The sequence below is a fragment of the Anolis carolinensis genome, chromosome 4 (assembly GCF_035594765.1).
Source record: "Anolis carolinensis isolate JA03-04 chromosome 4, rAnoCar3.1.pri, whole genome shotgun sequence".
In the NCBI taxonomy this organism is placed as follows: Eukaryota; Metazoa; Chordata; class Lepidosauria; order Squamata; family Dactyloidae; genus Anolis; species Anolis carolinensis.
The window spans coordinates 196,321,730-196,342,832 of record NC_085844.1 but is presented as its reverse complement, the minus strand read 5'-3'; the positions used below and the strand labels follow the sequence as shown (position 1 = coordinate 196,342,832).

At 39.1% G+C, this 21,103-nt stretch overlaps 1 protein-coding gene across 1 annotated transcript; it reads left to right on the top strand.

The window, feature by feature from the left end:
• Positions 1-4,671: 4,671 nt before the first annotated feature.
• On the top strand, positions 4,672-13,062 carry LOC100565573 (acidic mammalian chitinase; the record flags this gene model as incomplete). Its single annotated transcript, XM_008109678.3, has 9 exons — positions 4,672-4,973; positions 5,643-5,699; positions 5,790-5,955; positions 6,994-7,118; positions 8,148-8,271; positions 8,381-8,566; positions 9,400-9,519; positions 9,619-9,760; positions 12,589-13,062. Coding segments are annotated over 9 exons (1,536 nt in total), but the record flags the coding sequence as incomplete, so codon positions are not given.
• Between the last annotated feature and the right edge of the window lie 8,041 nt (positions 13,063-21,103).

Genomic DNA, 21,103 nt, shown 5'->3' with positions numbered 1-21,103 from the left:
CCTTTATACAAGCTTGGTAATGACGTAGTTACCATTTCTTGTACTTTTTATGTTGAATGTTCTGGATATATTTAATGCTCCTTGTCACAACCTTTGAAATGAGGTGTCTACGGACAACGGCAGCTCTTCGGCTTAAAAATGGAGATGAGCACCAACCCTCAGAGTCAGACATGACTGGACTTAACATCAGGGGAAAACCTTTACCTTTAAACCTTTACCTTATGACAAAATAATCTTCTCCATTACTGGTGACATTTTAATTAAAAACAGAAAATGTGCATATCAGATTAAATTCATAGCCTGCATAGTATAAACTAAGCAAATAAATACAAAATAAAACAAGCAACAGCAGCACAGAAATAACTACAGAAAGAACTCTCACATTCATGATCTCAGGGGATCTTAAAAGCAATCTTTGAACGATCTTTAGACAACCTTCAAATGACTGGGGGTGGGGGGGACTTAGCAAACAGAAAAGTGGATTCAAAGGACCACAGTAGATGCCAGGTAAGTCTCCATGGAAGGTCACTCCGCATCTGGCACACTCTACTGAATGCCATTTCACAAAGACACCTTGAGAAGCTCTTCTGAAGTTTAGCATACAGATAGATTCATATTGACCAGTTCCAGGAGTCAGGGAGCAAGTTTCCACTCTGCCAATCCTCTGGTAGGCCGGAGTGATACACAAGTGGCATTTCAGGCAAACCAAAAATCAATTTCAGGTCCCAGAACAGTACTTTGGAGATTCCCCCAAACAGAAGAGTCATTTTTTTCAATCTTTTTTTCTCAAACCAATTTTATGACACTTGAATGACATCTCAAAAGTCAGAGGTCCAAATCTGCATGGTTCCCACTCCTGAAGCTGTTGTTAGATATGGAAGAAGGCAATCCTTCAGGCAACCTGATCCTAAATTATTTAGATTTTTGTAGGTAAAAAACAGGAAACTGAACTAAACCTAGAAATTGACTTGTAGAATTTTTTAAAAAGCAATGTTGTAAACTGACTAATACACTCTCTCATCCAGATGATTTATTTACAATTTGAAGTGTTTTAGCTAGAAGAACCTGAAGCCAAACAATAATTGAGACCCACGTGTCTAAATGCTATTTACTAAGTTTAGACTAAAGGCAGATCCATATGTAAAAAAAAAAAATCAAACTACAAATTAAGTACTTATGCATTTCCAATTCTACTATGTTTTGTTCTTTGTGAACCAAAACAGAAGTTAGCTATTCATTTGGAACAGATGCCAGTTACTTATGATTTTGACAAGTTGTGGTTTCCTTCATTTTTTACCACTAGCTATCATGGCTAGAACTGCTGGGGTTTGTAGTCCAACAATAGCTCCAGCTCAGTTATACTCCCTTCATGTCAAGTCTAGAAGGAGACATTATTTTCTCTCCTTTCTGTACATTTTAGTCTTTGAGAAAGGGCAGATTACTGGGGGCAAATATCTGACCCCTTGTCCGTATGGGTTATATAACAGACTATTTACTCTTCATCTAAAAGCTCTGATTGCCATATGTAATTATTTAATTAAAAGAATGATAGCATTATATTCTATGATCACAATCTGTTCTGCCAGGAGTCTTAATGCACTGGTAAAACAAAAGTATTGATAACTATGTTTTCTTAAGTCCACGTTTTCCATAACTCTGTACCTGTACTGGAATGTATTCTGTGCTGCTAATTTTAGATGAATGTAACAGCCATGAAATGCCTTTGGTTACGAAAGCCCCAAAGTGTTAAAAGGGCAAATGTGGGGTATAAAAGGAAGCAAGGAACAGTGTCAAATCAGTACAGAGGCAAAGATGGCCAAGTTGATCTTGCTTACGGGTAAGTAGTAATATAACTCTCATATAATTGACTCTTATTTCTTCTGTTGGTTCATTATGCAATGTAGTCACTGCTATTTCATAAATAGTTTAGTATTTAAAAGATAATTAGTCTTACTTAATTCAATTGAGTAACTCCACCAACATCCCAAAAAGTTTACTATATGGTCAACCTCATTTGCTGGCATTTTACTAAAAAGAATTACAGTTATTCCTATTTTCTGGAAAGGATCTTGCTTACTGTATAATTTGCAGCCTTGTGATAAGAAACTGTTTGATCTTTGGGTTCTTTTGAAGAACAGATTACTTCTGCTATTTGGATGAACCTGTAGATTTGTATCTCCTTGTACTGAACAACTCCTCTCTCTAGCTCCTCCCCACAATGCATTTCTATTAATAAGGTCCATTGCATTTAGATTAAATAAAATCCAGGTAACTACTTCCCTTTTTTTAAAAAAAAGCTATTCAGGCTGTTCATATGCATTGATCCAAAATTATAGGAAGTTCACCATGGCACACTTTTGCCATTGGAACAGGCAGAGGTCAACATATTGTCAGTACCATGGAAAACCACAGGGGAAAAGAGATCTACCTTACTATTAGGAACATCATATTTCATTTCAGCTAATATCAGACATAAATCATTCAGTGGGCCAATTTTAGTGGATCATTCAGTGGGCCAATTTTAGGTGCACTTCTTTATGTGGCTTGGGTCCAAGTTACTTGAAGGACCCTATCTCCCTCTATGAATCTGTTAGAAATCTTCAATTCTCTGGGGAGGTCCATCTCTCTGTCCCACCACCCGCTCAAATGCCTTTTTGTAGGAACAAGGGAGAGGCCTTTTCAGTGGCTGCTCCAGAACTTTGAAACTCCCTCCCAGAGATCAGATGGCCCATCCCTGCTTGCCCTTTGCAAACAAATGAAGACATTTCTTTGCCATCAGGCATTTTGGGAAGGATGAAGGGCATGCCGCCTTGAGTCCCCTTGCAAAAAGAGGGCGGGGAGATAGTGGGTGGGAGTTGGAGAGGATATTTAGCTAAATGTAATTTTAATTGCACAAGTATTTTTTATTGAATCTTAACTATATTTTGAATACATGACACAAACATTTAATTGTTTTTTTTAAAAAAATAACTTGTATTTGCCACATTTTTTAATTTATTGGATTGTATCATGTTATCGTAAGCTGCCTTAGCTCCCCACAGGGAAAAAGGCAGGGTAGAAATAAAGTTCATAAATAAATAAATAAATAAATACATAATATTTATACTCATTCTATCTTGACATGTACATTATAGTTGATGTCCTGTTGACTAGTTCACAACTAGAGTTGGATCAATTGTTGTGAAACATATAATCCAATTGACTGAATAGGTCTACTCAAGTCAAAACTAACTACGAGATACAGGTTTGTGCATGCATGCATATAAATTAAAATGCATGCATATAAATTACAGATTACGTGCAGGTGACTGGCTTCTCACAAGAGCAGACACAAATGAATCAATTGTTGAATTTTTTAAAGTCATTAAGGAAATGAACAGACTTTAGTTGGGACTAACTATTGAATTTAGACCTACATCATGCTGTCAACAGAGAGTAACATTGTTAATCCAATTTACTAACGATATCCTTTCTCTTGACAGGTCTGGTACTCCTGCTGAATGCACAAATAGGTATGAAGTCCGGTTCTGGGAATATATGTATCTCTGGACCATGCTTTATGGGGAAAAAATACCAATTAAATATTCTAGGTGTTACTGCCTTTTCTCTGTAAGAAGAGCATGGCATCATAATTCAGGGATACAGCAGATATTTTGTATACAGAAGGTCTCCATCTAACTTAATACCTAGTATTAAAACTTTAAGTAGCAATGGAAACAATACCATCTTAGGACTTTGGGTGCACCTACACTGTAGAATTAATTTAGTTTAATACCATTTTAACTGCCAGAACTTAATGCTATGTGGTCATGGGATTTGTATTTTGGTGAAACACCAGCATTCTTTGGCAGAAAAGTTTAAAGTCCTTGTAAAACTACAGGGTAGAGTATATAATATTGGGCTTAGAAAGCTACGAGTGATTTTCAGTGGACTGGATAATTATTACTATAATAGCCAATAGCCATCAATATAGTTACATTGCATCTTTCTGCAATTCAGAATGAGTTTATATCTTTGATAAAAGACAACCTTTAAATTTATTTTTAACAGGAGGTTGTAACAGCAGGCCAACAAAATTGTTAATGTGATGCAAATATACTGAGATAATTAATTCACATATTTATAAATGAAATGGGCTCATTCTTTCAGTATTGTAATACAAGCTTGTTCAAAACAGAAAGAATTATGTTTATAGAAATCGCAACCATAGTCCATTGCTATTGTTTACCAAACCTAATAAGCAAAATTGGTCCAACATACTTTGCTGCCTAAGGTAAAACAGCAACAACAAAAGTTATTAAAGTCCTGCTTAAATAAAGATTATTCAAGCAGGACTTTAATAACTTTTATTGTTGCTGTGTGCCTTCAATTCATTCCTAACAATATGGAAGAAACTATTAAAATCAGCTCTGCAAGATTTTTCAGAGGAGATTTGCATTTGTCTTCCTCTAAGACTGAGGGACTAATCCAAAGTCAACCAGGTCTAAATGAAAATGGTAGACTTTTAATGTGCCATTTATTAATCAATGTATAATTGTTATAAAACATTCCTAGAGAGAAATTTTAATTAAAATCGGTGATTACTGGAAATTACATCCATAAAAGTCAATCCTCCAAACATGGAGTGCCGACTAAATGCACTAAAACTTTTAAAATAGCTACAGTAAATAAAATACATGCCAAGCTATCTTCTTCCTACCCTCTGTATTGACCCTGTTCTGTTTCAAGATTCATTGTCAGGTCTCCCTTCTCTTTTCTTTTTATAAAATAGGTTCTGCCTATGTGCTATCATGCTACTTCACCAACTGGGGCCAATACAGACCAGGCCTTGGGCGCTACAAGCCTGACAACATTGACCCTTGCCTGTGTACTCACCTGATCTATGCCTTTGCTGGGATGACCAACAATGAGATTGCAACCATTGAATGGAATGATGTCACCCTCTACAAATCTTTCAATGGCTTGAAAAACCAGTAAGTACCCATGAATAACTGATTCTCCTTTCCCCTCTCTCTTTTTTAAAAACAAAACAAAACATGCTATTAAGTCAAAACAAACATTCAAACAAAACAATGCTCAGACAGGACATTTGCCAGCTTTAGTTCAAGACATTTTCTGAAGGAATATATAGCACCTCTCTGTTTTTTCTCTATTACCTTTTCTGCTAGATGCCTACCTTACTGTCTAGATATAATGCATCACAAGCCAAAATTATCCACTTTGGCCTATCCACTTAACAGTAGGAGGATGATAAAATAATAGGTTATCTTGTTAGTGTACCAGCTAGTCTTTACAATACACATGTGAGGTGAAATCACATGTGAGGTGGTCTAGAAAATGTGTCATTTAAAAAAAATCACAAATGAAACATATCCAAATTCAATGCTGTTTTGACCAGAGGAGTAAGATCCTTTCAAATATCCATGAAACTTAAGACACTAGTTATCCAAAATGGGGTTATCTATTGGCCCCGAAAACCAAGAATGAAAAGTGATTTATTCTTGAATACTGAATAAATTGGTATTGGGACATGACTCACAATTAAAAAACAGACCTAATATGGGGACAGCCAGGTGTCACTGATTTGTGATTTGTTGTGTCAGAGAGTCTAGAATTCATATCTGTAATCTTTCCTATTGCAGGAACGGAGAACTGAAGACTCTCCTGGCAATTGGAGGCTGGAACTTTGGAACAGCACCGTAAGTTTGAAGCATCCCACCATTACTAGCAAGAATGCATGCAAGAAGTAGGCAACTCTCTAAAACATACCCCTTACAACCACCTTTCAGATTCACTGCTATGGTTTCCACTCCTGCAAACCGCCAGACCTTCATCAATTCTGTCATCACATTCTTGCGCCAATATGATTTTGATGGACTGGACTTTGACTGGGAGTATCCTGGCTCTAGAGGCAGCACTCCTCAGGATAAGTCCCTCTTTACTGTCCTGGTTAAGGTAAAGTCACTGTTTGTATATTTCTTCTTTCCACTCAGGGCCAGGGCTACAGGGCTACACAGAATGTGTTTAAGCACTATTTGAAAAATCATGGACCACAATTGCTTTGCCAGCCATAACCAGCACTCCCACAAATATCTACCTGATGTCATTCTTTGACCCACCACCCAAGGTTGCTCCTTCCCATGCCATGTGCCCCTCCATAGGCCCATCTGTGTATCCAGTTCAGGAGCTGGTCTCCTGGGCACAGGAGTTAGCAGAGTTAAGAGAGCTGCTCGCTCAGATCATGGAGGTGGAGGAGGAAATATATACATTTATATTTGTATGTATATTCTTTGTACAGCCCCTTGATCAAGGTCTTAAAATACCCATAAACAGAATCACATTTGGGCTTTTAATCATAAACTCTGATTCTTCAGTATCTTTAGATATTTCTTCTTCCCCTCCCTCTGAGATTTGAATTAGATGCACTCCAGCTTTTGTTTTGTTTTTTTCAAGTTTTCAATGAATAAATGACATTATATTGAAACTTCTGGTTTAGATGAGATTTCTGCTTCCTTGTTTTCTGAAAGAAGAGAAAAACAAAAGCAATGATTGCATTGAGTGATGCTAGTAAGAAAACTACTTCCACCAGTGGGATTAAAGAGGGGATAACCCTACCCTTTGTTTGGAGTGCCTCATGCACCAAAAACTTTGCTCTGGAGGGTTGGGCAGCTCTCTGGAGGAGATGACATGGAGGCCCACAAAGGAGAAGAAAGGAAGGAAAGAAGCCCAACTGCATTAGTTGTTATGTATTATCATAACATTGGAGCAATGAATACAGCACATAAGTAAACATTTCTTACCTAATCAGTACAGTCTATGTCAAACTTGTCAACATTTCTCAAACAAGCAGGAATATCCCGAGTATGACGACACTTTTCTTTTGCCAACAACTGATAGGGAGATCATCAATAAAGGTTACTGGTCCTGTGAAATCAGCTTATTCTGAATGTCTACCTTAATAAGGGTTTTTAGTTCAGTTTTATTATCTTGTAGGAAATGCTGGCAGCCTTTGAGCAGGAGGCCCAGAAAACAAACAGACCCAGGCTGATGGTCACTGCTGCTGTTGCTGCTGGACTTTCCAATATTGAGTCAGGTTACGAAATACCAGAGCTTGGCCAGTAAGTAGAGTGATTTCAAATTTCAGATTTTAAAAGTAACATCTGCCTTTTGTTATCTGTACAGATGAAGATCTCATTACACTGTGAGCTAATGTACTATAAGACCACACAATGTGCACCATAATGGCGTTCAGTTGTACAGTACATGAGCAACAATGTAAAACCAACCTGGTTAATGTCAATTTCTCCTTGATGAAACACTAAAGAGAGCATTTCCATGTAGCTAGAAAATGTATTGCCAGTTACAGTGTGCTTTGTAACATGTGCTTGAGCCCAGGGACACTGAAGCAGAGCTTATAGGCATAAATACTATTCCCCACTGGCTTTAAAGCATAGATAAATATTAATAGTGCTATGGGCACTGATTCTGTGCTGGCATATGCAGTGTTCTCAACCTGAGTGCATAATATCAGCCAGAGATCTGAAAATATGCATCTTCATCTCCAAACACTGACTGCATGCAGTGGTGCATCAGGCATATTCCAGCTGCCTTGCTGCACATGGGAAAGAAAGAGCAGCCTTATACTGGAGGCAAACACTTTTCCTCCCTCTTCAGTGTGCAAAAACAATCAGAAATTGCCTAGGCACACTCACATATCTAGCACCCTTTCAGCTGCTATTGCATAATTGGAGAGGATGTGGATAAAAGTGAGGAAACCTCCTTATCCCAGACAACAACATCCATATACTAGAAGAAATGGTTTCACAACAAGTTTAGTGAAGATCAGCCTAAATGATAACATGAATTGCTAGAATCAAAAGACATTGATGGTGATTCTGTTGCATCAGATTCCAGTTTTTTTATAAGATATAATGGGAAAACGGAAGAAGAAAAATCCTCATTCTTTTGCTTGTGATACCTGAATCCCCAAACAGTTCCGTGGATAAAACAGGGGGGTTGCAAAATATTTATTGTATAATCAGGCCTCATCTGGAACCAACTTTAGCAATGTGAGGCCTAAGTAACTGAGTCTTCATACTGCCTACTAAATGGTATGTTAGACACATATGCATTTTATTATTCCACAGGTACCTGGACTATTTCCATGTAATGACTTATGACTTCCATGGATCCTGGGAAGGGTACACTGGAGAGAACAGCCCTCTGTACAGAGGTCCTGCTGATACTGGCAGCAACATCTACTTCAACATTGTAAGTATAGGATGAAAGGATGCACCAGGACTCCTCAAAGCCAGCAATGAAATCAGGCTTGAAAAACTGCAAGCATGCAAAACTCAAAACACAAGTATTACTTTTATAGGACTATGCCATGAACTACTGGAAAGATCACGGTGCTCCAGCTGAGAAACTCATTGTTGGATTCCCAACTTATGGACACACCTTCATCCTCAGTGATCCATCCAATACTGCCATTGGCGCTCCCACATCTGGAGCTGGGCCTGCTGGACCTTACTCAAGACAAGCTGGCTTCTGGGCTTACTATGAGGTTTGTACATTTGTATTGATAACACAGAACTGAATTCAATATATTCAGGCAACTAGCAGTCAACTTATTTTATTGAAGAAGATCCTTCAAAAACATCTTACTTATTTTTGATCAATAGGAATGACTAACAAATTCCTCAGCACTGATAGATTATGAAACAAAAGATATAAAGTTGGTTTGACACAAACCATCAGTGGCAAAGAGTTTTGTAATGAATATATCCCGTTCATATCATGAGCATCATACATGGAACAATGGACGTGACATACATTAGAGTGTTGTACACATACCAGCATGAAGGCAGTTCTTTGCTTAGTTCAGAAATGATTCTGTACAAATGAATGCATTTCTAATGTATAGCTCTGTATTCAGAGAAGTATTTCCCCATTAGAATAATCTAATGTCATGGATGATGTCAATAATATTTTGATTTTTTTAGGAATGCTGTTTAGTCAAGACCAGTGGTAGAAAAATATTTTTGAAATACAGCAACTAGTGATTTTTTTAGACGTTGGCAATTAATGAAGTTTGCTTTCTGGCTGCCACAGGCAAACAGCTGTTACTCTACCTTCTTATGACAGATGATATTAACATAGAACGATATGCCTAATGCATGGTGGTTTGGAATGATCAGGAATTTTAGAAAATTTAAGGTGTCTACATTAGCAAGGACTTGCTTTATTATGAACCCAGCCTTTAGCACAACATATAGCACAGACCTGCACTTTTATACTTTCAATGCATTTCTCCAGATTATGCAAACTGCATTATGAGAAACTAACCATGACAAAAAATCTTACATGATTTACAAAATAGTATTTTTCTTGTTTCAGATCTGCACCTTCTTGAAAAATGGAGCTACACAAGCCTGGGATGGTCCTCAAGATGTGCCCTATGCCTACAAAGGGAATGAATGGCTTGGGTATGACAACATCAAGAGTTTTAACATCAAGGTATGAGAGTGATCCTTAATTATCCAACATGAAATACTGTTTCTATTCTTCATGCAACATGGACTGACCCCTCCTAGCTTCTTTCTTTACATCAAACAGGCTGAGTGGCTGAAGAAGAACAACTTTGCAGGTGCCATGGTTTGGTCCCTTGACTTGGATGACTTCACTGGCACTTTCTGCAACCAGGGCAAATACCCCTTGATCACCACCTTGAAGAATGCTCTTGGACTGCAGAGTGCAAGTAAGTAGTACCGGTAGTAGTGGTAGAAGTACAAATAGAAGTGGTGGTGGTGGCTGCAGCAGCAGGAGACCACAATGTGAATGCGAAGACCAACGTTTTAGGGAAGGGTTTGTGGCTGGATATAATATATTCATATCAATTCGAGATGTAGATTGGACAGAGAAATATAGAATAGACTGTGTACTGTCAGCACATTTTGATACAGTTGTAGCATGAAGGAGGCAAACATTAGGAAATAGGAGATACTGGATCTGGCTGCTTTTAAATTCTCAAAGTCAAAAGACTTTGCTACCCTGTTTCCCCGAAAATAAGACAGGGTCTTATATTAATTTTTGCTCCCAAAGATGCACTAGGTCTTATTTTCAGGGGATGTCTTATTTTTCCATGAAGAAGAGCTCACATTTATTGTTGAACAACAAAATGAACATTTATTATATACTGTAAAGTAGTTGTCATCACAAACCAGCATAACCAGACAAACTATGAATCCTATCAAGAATTTATTGTTACTACCATTATTTACATGTACAACAATCTATGGTACCTCTTGCAATTTAGGTTTCACAAGGTTTCCACGCTGATTTCTCTCTATTCTAGTTTCAATGTAGTCATGAATGATGAATAATATAATAAACTATAATAATAATATGATAATATAATGATAATATAATGATATACAATATATTAATGAGATAATATAATATAGGATATAATAATAACAGAATATGATAATAATATGGCATTAATAGGATAATATAATAATGGGATATAATAACAGAATAGCATAATAATATAATAATAATAGGATAATATAATAGAATAATAGAATGGAATAGAATGATATAAAATATATTAATAGGATAATATAAAATGGAATATAATAATAACAGAATATGCTAATAATAAAATAATATGATAATATAATATAATAATAGTATAGAATATAATGATATAAAATATATTAATAGGGTAATATAAAATGGAATTTAATAATAACAGAATAATATAATAATATGAAAATATAATAGAATAATAATAGAATAATATAATGATATAATAATAATAATAATAATAATAATAATAGAAAATATAATGATTTAAAATATATTATTAGGATAATATAATAATGGGATATAATAATAGTAACAGAATATGATGATAATAACATGGCAATAGAATAATAGTATAAAATAATCAGTTTCATGGCATAGGATAGGAATGATGAGAGGAGAATCCCAATGCGTCCTGTACCTTTAAGGAGCAAAAGCAGCAGGACGAAAGCCCTCTTCCCTCCCTCCCTCCCACCCTTCCTTGCCCTGGCTCCATGAGCCAATCAGAAGCCTCTGGGAAGCAAGGGAGCATGGCCAGGAACGGAGCCTTCTCTCGGAAGGAAGAAACGGCAGCGCAGCAGCAGCCACGGAGGCTGGGGGACAGGCAAGGCAAGGCAAGGCAAGGCAGGGAGGGAGGCACAGAAAGCAAGCACTTTCCCTCCCTCCCTCCCTCCCTCCGGTGTGTGTATGAGTGCTGCTTCTGCCCTGCAGCCATGCTTCCCAATGGAACTCTGCTGCAGCCTTAGTTGCTAGGTCTTACTTTCAGGGGAGGCCTTATATTTGGCAATCCCCCCAAACCCCTGCTAGGTCTTATTCTTTGGGGAGGTCTTATTTTCGGGGAAACACGGTAGTACAAGGGCATATTTATGTTCAATATGAAACTGGAATGAGTATTAAAGACTCAAACAGGCTTCACCACTGCTACAGAGACAATAACACAGGAATTGGAAGGAAAGGACTGAAACAGTTCAGAACAAAGTTCATAATTTATTGTTAACCTTCCAATCAGATGGTATTTGAATTCTGGAAGGATTAATGCAGAGTCATAAAACATATAATCCATACATTTAAATGATTCCATTGAGCGTTTATGGTAGGTCACTACCCTGTCAGTAGGAGAGTGGATTTAGTGTTTGTTTTAGTCTTCCCCTTAAAATAACAATTGAAGGTATTGAATGTATTTTTAAGACAGAGTTCAGTTCAATATCTTGGAAAGCTTCTTTAAAAATCAAACTAACCCCCGGAGTGGATTTTTTACCCATCTAATACAGTATAAATATATGAGGGGAAGTCATAGGGAGGAGGGAGCAAGCTTGTTTTCTGCTGCCCTGGAGACTAGGAAACGGAACAATGGCTTTAAACTATAGGAAAGGAGATTCTACCTGAACATCAGGAAGAACTTCCTCACTGTGAGGGCTGTTTGGCAGTGGAACTCTTTGCCCCGGACTGTGGTGGAGGCTCCTTCTTTGGAGGCTTTTAAGCAGAGGCTGAATGGCCATCTGTCGGGGGTGCTTTGAATGTGATTTCCTGCTTCTTGGCAGGGGGTTGGACTGGATGGCCCATGAGGTCTCTTCCAACTCTCTTATTCTATGATTCTATTATTCTAGCCAGCCACTAGCCAACACTGAATTGTTATGGCTGCTGATAAACTATATTTGATTTGGTAGATCCCAAATAGTGGAAGGATGGAATAGAATGACCGATTATGAGATTTTGCAGTCAACAAAGTTAGAAAATGCCAATTTTGTGCATACCTGAGATTAAAATGATTAGCAGCTCAGACTCATCTCTGCTGACATGAAGGTGAATTAAGGTGAAATATACTTTATGAAAAGGGGGAAAGCAAAATTAAGAGACTCATGGTTGACCTTCTCTATAGCATGGACTAATTGTCTGTGTCAAGCCCAGAATGGCATAAAGTACACATTTTTTTAAAAAAAATTAAAAATAGCAGTGATTATCCAAGAGAGGAATCATAACTGTTGTCTTTTTCTCTAGGCTGCAAAGCTCCTTCCCAGCCATCATCTGGTAGTGGCAGTGGAAGTTCTGGTGGCAGCCCCAGCAGCTCTGGAGGTAGCCCCAGCAGCTCTGGAGGTAGCCCCAGCAGCTCTGGTGGAAGCCCCAGCAGCTCTGGCGGAAGCCCCAGCAGCTCTGGCGGTAGTGGGTTCTGTGCTGGAAAAGCCGGAGGCCTTTATCCAGACCCAACCAACAAGAACAGCTTCTACCACTGTGTGAATGGAAGAACCTTCCTGCAGAATTGCCAGAGCGGTCTTGTTTTTGACTCCAGCTGTCAGTGTTGCAACTGGGCATGAAAAGATCAGGATTAAATTCACTATCTACTCTTTCCTAATCTGACTCAACATTCCAAACTGCTTTCCAATTGAAATAAAATTTAGCAAAAATACATTTTTCCTCTATGTCAACTCATCTATTTAACTTAGATTATTCTGCAATATTGATCTACACCTATAGCAGGCCTCATTGAAGCAATATGCAAATGCGCCCTGTGCATTTTTAGATAGGATTTATTTGCTTTTATGTTCATTTATTTGTTTGTTCTGCAACTGTGCCCTGTGTTGTGCTGCCACATACAATATCACCATGATGCTCCATGTCTGCCACCTCACTGGTTACGTCGCTTCCAGGAATTCTATGCTCTCAAGCCCTGATGTAACCCCAGTGTGGCCAGACCTATGGACATTGATCCTATATCAGTATAAAGCAGGACTTTGATAGGATCCTAAAAATCTTAGTGTGACATAAGTCTTTTTCAATCAATCAAAACTTTGGGTTGTTGTGGGTTTTCCGGGCTGTATGGCCATGATCCAAAGCATTCTCTCTGTGTAGTCTGACATGATAGTTGTTAGAGTGGTCCAGCATTTTTGTGTTCCCAAATAATATACTGTGCCCAGGTTGGTTCATCAAGTGCTCTGATGAGAAGCCATTGAAATCCACAAGCATGTGGACAATTTCAACAGAAAGGAGAAAACCATGAAAATGAACAAAATCTGGCTACCAGTATTTTAAAAACTCTAAAATCAGGACAGTAAATAAGGAACAACACTCTGAAAACAGAGGAATTCCAGACAGTAAACAATCAGGGGCAGCTAACACCTCTGAACAAAGGATTCCCCCAGGCAAGAAGAAGCCAGGACATGAAGCTCACAAGACCATTAATGCTAATCAAGGTGATTAATTACAACATTCACACTGGCCTCTAACAGACAAGAGTTCTTTCTGCCATCCTGGACCTGCCACAGATATATAAATCTTCCTTGCTTAGTTTTTCCAATATACCTCACAACCTATGAGGATACCTGTCACAGATGCGGGTGAAACATCAGGAGAGAATGCTTCTGGAACATGGCCATACAGCCTGGAAACCCCACAACAACCCTGTGATTCTGGCCATGAAAACCTTTGACAATGAATCAAACTTTATTACAGTCAAAAGACCCAATTTGCTCAGTGGTAAAAGGTGCACAACTGCAAACAGATTCATAAACTGATAAGACCAATTAAAAGCAGGACAACATGCAATACAAGATGCATATGAACAAGGGTAAGAACACTGCAAACATATGTAAGATAAGTTTCAACTTAAGTCTAATACAGGAAGTTGTCTTATCCCACTACCTCAGAGAGAAATTTGGCAACATGGGGAAAATTGTCACCTAGTAAAAACTTTACATGGAACTGGGCTGATCTAGTAAGTAAGTTTATCAGTCGTGGGTTAATAATATGTAGCTGAGCCTGCTTATAAAAACTGCAGGACAGTAAGATGTGATACATACATTCAACATTCTGGTTATTACATGGGCAAAATCTTGCATTGTATAGGTCTCCTGCAAATCTTCTTTGGAGCACTTCAGATGGGAACACATTGCACCTTGCCCTGTAGAATAGGCAGTCAAATTCTTAAGATAATTTGCTTCATGGAGAGGGACAGCATAGTGTATACTCGGGGCGCTTAGGGAACAAGAAACATATGAGTGAGAACGCAGCTCACAGAAGGCAATGTCCCACGGTCTTTAATACATGTAAGTGCCATATCAAAACCCAGATGAGATACATAAGCCTTTATAACAAGAGGCCTATTGATCTGATACTTGTAGTAATTTTCATTTTTCTAGAGGACCCAGACGCACAGTGGTCTTGATCACAGTGGTCTCAGTGCTAATTTGCATTACGTTTTATATCATCTAGATTTAATGTGACACCTTAGAAGTGCTGCCATCTTGATTGAAGCAGTGCCACATCTATGAATCTGTCTATCTCTCTATCTAAATGCCTAACAACCCTAAAGGCACCAGGGTTTTTTTTATCTTGGAAGCTAAGAAGGGTCAGGCCTGGTAGGTATTTGGATGGAAAACAGCTAATGAATACTAGGCACTGTGGACTATATTTCAAAGAAAGGAACTGGTAAAACCACCTCAAAGGGCGCTTCTAGACAGCATGAAAATATGGGTTTTAAATGGAAGACAAAAAAAAAAACCTGGACCTGAAAACATCCCCACACAAACCTGTGTATCCTGGGATTTGTTCCCCCACGATCCTAACATACTTCCTCTGTATCGGAACAAGATGGAGAATGGATGGGGAACATCTGTCAGAAGGTGTTTTTTTTAAAAAAAAACACTCCACTATGCGCTGGACTATGTATGCACACACATGAATTCTTCTTTATTCGTTCAGTCGTTTCTGACTCTTCGTGACCTCATGGACCAGTCCACGCCAGAGCTCCCTGTAGGCCATCACTGCCCCTAGTTCCTTCAAGGTCAAGCCAGTCACTTCAAAGATACCATCCATCCATCTCGCCCTTGGTCGGCCTCTCTTCCTTTTTCCTTCCACTTTCCCTAGCATCATGATCTTTTCCAAGCTTTCCTGTCTTCTCATGATGTGGCCAAAATACTTCATCTTTGCCTCTAATATCCTTCCCTCCAGTGAGGGAAAGCCTTCGACAATACATAGTCTCAAAGTGCTTTGGTAGCTATTGAAGATCATTTATCAAGACAGCCCAAAACATGTTATCCAGATAGTTCTGTTGAACATTTCATCTTTTGGCCCTTGTGGTAATGAGGAGATGGTCAAAGGGAAACATGTTTTTATTAGTGACCTGGAGCCACTACAATTGGGTTTGAAGACAGAATTTAGAATGAGGAGGAGAAAGCTAGAGAGGTCTTTCCTCCTCAACTAACAGCCACTGAGGATCACCTGCCTTACTTACTACTTCTGCCTCTTCTTTCGTTGTCAAATAGGGAGTGCTTGAGCCATAGCCATCACTGCAATATTCTCTTCTACTTTCTTCTATGACTGAGAGATTACAAAGCTGCTACCACCACTGCTACCTCTGTGCTGTAGCTCTGTGTCTTGTTTATGCTTCTTGCCATTGCAACAACTGGCATTAATCCATAGCCCAAAAAAGTAAACCTTTAAAATCAGGCTTCTGCTAAAAGATATCTGTTTGGCTTGGAGGTCTTGACAGTGGTTTCCTAATTTCTTCTGTTCTCTGCTTAGCCTCTATTATTGAGACCAAAGACAGCAATTCATTGGATAGGCTAATTTAAAAGAATCCTAAAAATACTAAATGGGCTGGGGATGGAGGGGGAAGGAGAGACTCAGGTAAGTATTTATGTGTTTATGTAGTTTACTGCAAGCTGCATCCTACACACTGGAGGAAACACACACACCCAATTACTGGCACTGAAGTGAACATCCAGAGAAGCCTTTATTACTATTCACAGAAGAGCTATTCATGACTTTTTCTGAGCCATGGAGTCAAAGTCATGTCAAGGAAGCACTGCATTCATTTTCTCCATCACAGCCAGTAGGTTTTGCATTCAGTACTTGTTTTTCTGAGTCACAGCATATTGGTAAACTTGCTATAACCATTTTTTAAAAATAGGGAAAAAATAATTTCAGTGGAAGTTTAATCTCAGAATTGATTGACTTTTATTTATAAAGAGTTGTGCAACTCAAGCTCATTGAGAAACCACTATTTTCTGGAAGGGGACAGGAAGAACTCCAGCACATATACAGTATGTGTCTGCTGGCACATTTTAAAAGACATTAAATTTTTCCCTAGTAGAACAAAAATAGAAACAGGAAAATGAAATAGGCACTCAAATATTAGAACTGACCACATCCTTAGTCCTTTACCCAAAATACTGGACCCAGTCCTTTCCGATTCAAGATGCATAATCCCAGAATATAATATGTTAGCACCTGAGGCAGAAAATCCCACAAGCCCTGTTGCCCCTCATCAGGCCTAAAAAGTGAAGAATAATACATTGACAGCTAACCATCTGCTGCCTTTCTACGTCACCAGAAAGCTGAGGGAAGAGAGAGCCACCACCTTGCTTAGACAAACAGAAAGGCTGGCCCAAATTCAGATTAAGAAGCTGGGGTCCCAAAGCAATTTCCAAAATACCCTCCTGGTGCACATGTGGGAGCTGTTCAAAGAATGGTGGTAGAGAAATTAAATACAGAAACGAATAAGAAAAAATAAAATGTTCTGTACAATAGTCAACAACATATAGAAAATGTTCATGTGCAATCACACTTCCAGTTGTCCGGCTTCAGTGACATTAACACCCTGATGCAACATGTGTTTACTGGCTGACACATATAACACATACTATGTAGAAACAGATAAAAGACTGGAAAGAAAGAAGAAGCAAGTTACACCATTTCCCTTCAACTAGTAGCAAGAGAGAAGCCAGTGGCATCAACCAAGCCACTGATAATCTGGACCTTGTTGGTTTGCATCTCCACTTACTGATGTTTCTGATATATTTATTCTCTAGTAGAATGATATGGGAGACACTGTGATGAAGAGAACTGCTATGAGCTGCTCGTAAGAGTCACGTTACACATAGCTGTATCAATGACAGCACCATATTCTTGCATTTAGGATAGGTTGAAAATGGTACTTATGCAACCAGGGACTATTTTGTGCTGAACTTTTCATCTCACTCATTTCATTTTTGAGACAAGAGAACTCATAAGTCTCTACCTAGGAAAATAATTAGGCATCTCTCCATTTCTATCACCACTTCAGATGCTGAACAACTCCCCACTCCAACTTTCTGGTACTTTCTAAAAGTAGGTAAAGATAAAGGCAAAGGTTTTCCCGACATTAAGTCTAGTCGTATCCGACTCTGGGGGTTGGTACTCACCTTCATTTCTAAGCCGAAGAGCCAGTTGTCTGTAGATCATGTGGCTGGTATGACTGCATGGAGCGCCATTACCTTTCCACCTGAGCGGTACCTATTGATCTGCTCACATTTGCATGTTTTCGAACTGTTAGGTTGGCAGAAGCTAGGGCTAACAGCGGGAGCTCACTCCACTCCCAGGATTCAAACCGCTGACCTTTTGGTCAGCAAGTTCAGCAGCTCAATGGTTTAACCCGCTGCGCCACCGGAGGCTCCTAAAAGTAGTTTTGTTTATTAAATACATCATGATCTGGCATAGTATTGGATTAACACTGTGGAGGTTTTGTTTTTGCTTTGCACACAAATGCCTTACCTATTCCTGTCCATCCTAAACCTGGGGTGACAAAGTTCTGAGCAGACCAAGCCATGGACTTTTTAAAAATGTCATTCCATGAATGCAGGCGCTTTCTCTGTTTATAGAAAGCACTGGGAGAATTTCCACAGAAGAATGAAAGTAAACAGACCATCTGTGTTCTTTGTCATTCTCTCCTTGCTGTGCACCACTATATCTTACCTCTTACACTGCTCCAAAGGGCATTTCAGCCCTCCAAGGGACTTTTTGAGGTGGACCAGGAAACTCTAAAGAAAGGGAATTTCATCACAAACAGAAATAACACTACTGTGGATCCAATCTATTCCATATGTTCATATGTCCAGCTCCCTAACAAAGGACTTCTGTCTAAATCCCTTGATTATGAAAGAACACACTTATTGCTATGTATCCTGGCAATAAAAATAATGCAGAAAAAACAATAAATCACAGAGTACAGACAGCTCATAGACCTAGTAGAGGACTCTACTTCTAATATTTCAGTGAACTTATCCCATGCAGAGCTCAGCACCTGCCACTCTGCATGGACAAATATCCCAATGATACCCAAAGGTAAAGGCCAATAGCTGGAGACAAAAGGGAGAGAGACTGAGAACAAATATCTGGTTAAATTAACACACTGCACAAATGTTGGCATTTCAATCTTACTTTATCTTAATGGGTGTATATACAGGTCCTGATCTTGGAAACAATTGATCAAAAGGACACCTTCACACCAAAGGTATTTACAAACAATTCAAATATGCAAAAAGATAAGAGTACTTGGAAGTGTCCTTCTAGACTTTAACATTTAGGACAATTGCAGACAGGGAAATTATATGGTTCCCCTATATAAACACTGGGTCTCTAGTGGCACAGTGTGTTAAAACGCTAAGCTGCTGAACTTGCGGACCAAAAGGTCCCAGGTTCAAATCCCGGGAGCGGAACGAGCACCCGCTGTTAGCCCCAGCTCCTGCCAACCTAGCAGTTCAAAAACATGCAAATGTGAGTAGATCAATAGGTACCGCTCTGGCGGGAAGGTAACGGCGCTCCATGCAGTCATGCCGGCCACATGACCTTGGAGATGTCTACGGACAATGCTGGCTCTTCAGCTTAGAAATGGAGATGAGCACCAACCCCCAGAGTCGGTCGCGACTGGACTTAACGTCAGGGGAAAACCTTTACCTTTACTTTATATAAACACATCTTCTCTGCACACAGTAGCTAGCTTGAGAGGAAGAGTATTGGACCTTCACCTACCTCCAGGACACATAGCTGATCATTGTCCCACAGAGATAGTCCTAAATAATCCTCTGCCTCCCTGCTTTTGCAGCTATATTAAAATATGCAATATTCCTCCATTATCCTCAACTTGCTTCAAAAGCTGTGAACTTAGTTCAAAGTGCAAAAAGTCATATGCGCTCAACACAACATAAGAGAAAAGAGTAGCAGAAGAAATCTTGCCCTTTCCTGCAGACTCAGCCAACAGCAAATTGCTGCAGCATCTCTTAGATTGTGCGTTCGTTCTCATTTATACGTTTTGACAACTTGGCCTTGGCTACTTTCTGATTTTGTTTGGTGACATATGTCCTTGTTTTTATTAGTGAAATGTTGGAGGGTATACAAAAGAAATGCTTGCTTTCCATGTGTGAAGAGTCTCATTAACAAGTAAAAGTTCCCAAGGCTTTTATGGGCTCCCATAAATTTGGTATACATAAATCCCATAGTTGCCTAAAACCATTGTTTTCTCATCACATATAATCATGTATTCAAAGGTCTAAATTCCTGTACATGTTCATCTCTCTATACAATAATGACCAGCAAAGTTGAAGGGAATTTTGAAAATTAATCACTCCAATGAGGATGGACGAGAGGGGAACAGAAACACATTATGAATCTTGTCCTTCTCCTCCTCCTTTTAATTATATTGACATTTTGATAGTCATTTCAATAAGCAGCAACACAACTGAGCTTTACTTTGCAGCAGTGCCAACCCATGGCATTAAAGGACACAGAATAAAAGGTTATCGCTTTTAAATTTTTAAAAATATTAAGTCATTTGATTGCTTTTGACAACCCATAAATTTAATCCAGAGATTAATTTATCTGCTTTAAATTAGTCCACTTGATATAATAAACCACGAAGTTTATTTCCATGTTAGGAGCAACTTGAGAAACTGCAAGTCACTTCCAGTGTGAGAGAATTGACCGTCTGCAAGGACGTTGCCTCCTTGTGGGAGGCTTCTCTCATGCCCCTGCACGGGCAGCTGGAGCTGACAGAGGGAGCTCACACTGCTTTCCCCAGCTTCGAACCACTGACCTGTCAGTCAGCAGTCCTGCCGGCACAAGTGTTTAACCTATTGCGCTACCGGGGGCTCCACCACGAGATGCAGAGCCAATCTTAAGAAATGGGGCTACAAAGTGGAGTCCATGACATGCGAGTGCGGAGAAGAGCAAACCGCAGACCACTTACTACTATACAGTCTGAGCCCTGCCACATGCACAATGGAGGACCTTCTTACAGCCATATCAGAGGCACTCCAAGTGGCCAGCGTCTGGTCAAAGGAAATTTAGCATAATGCCAAGTTTTTAACTTTGTAGTTTTTTATACATTATAACTGTATGCTCAATTTGCTTCTGACATGAAAAATAAATTAAACCAGGGGCCCCCGGTGGCGCAATGGATTAAATCTTTGTGGCAGCAGGACTGCTGATCAAAAGGTCAGTGGTTCGAATCTGGCCATCTGGGCAATGTCCTTGCAGATGGCCAATTCTTTCACACCAGAAACGACTTGCAGTTTCTCAAGTCACTCCTGACATCGAAAAAAATAAAATAAACCTGGATTTGAAAAAAATACAAAATTGCATTACCAGTTTAAGAAATCATAATAATTATTCAAATAAATATGATGTTTTGGATCTGATATTTCCCTTCTCTGTTCTTTTGCTAGCAGGCCCGGCCCAACATGGTACTCTGACCACACCCCCG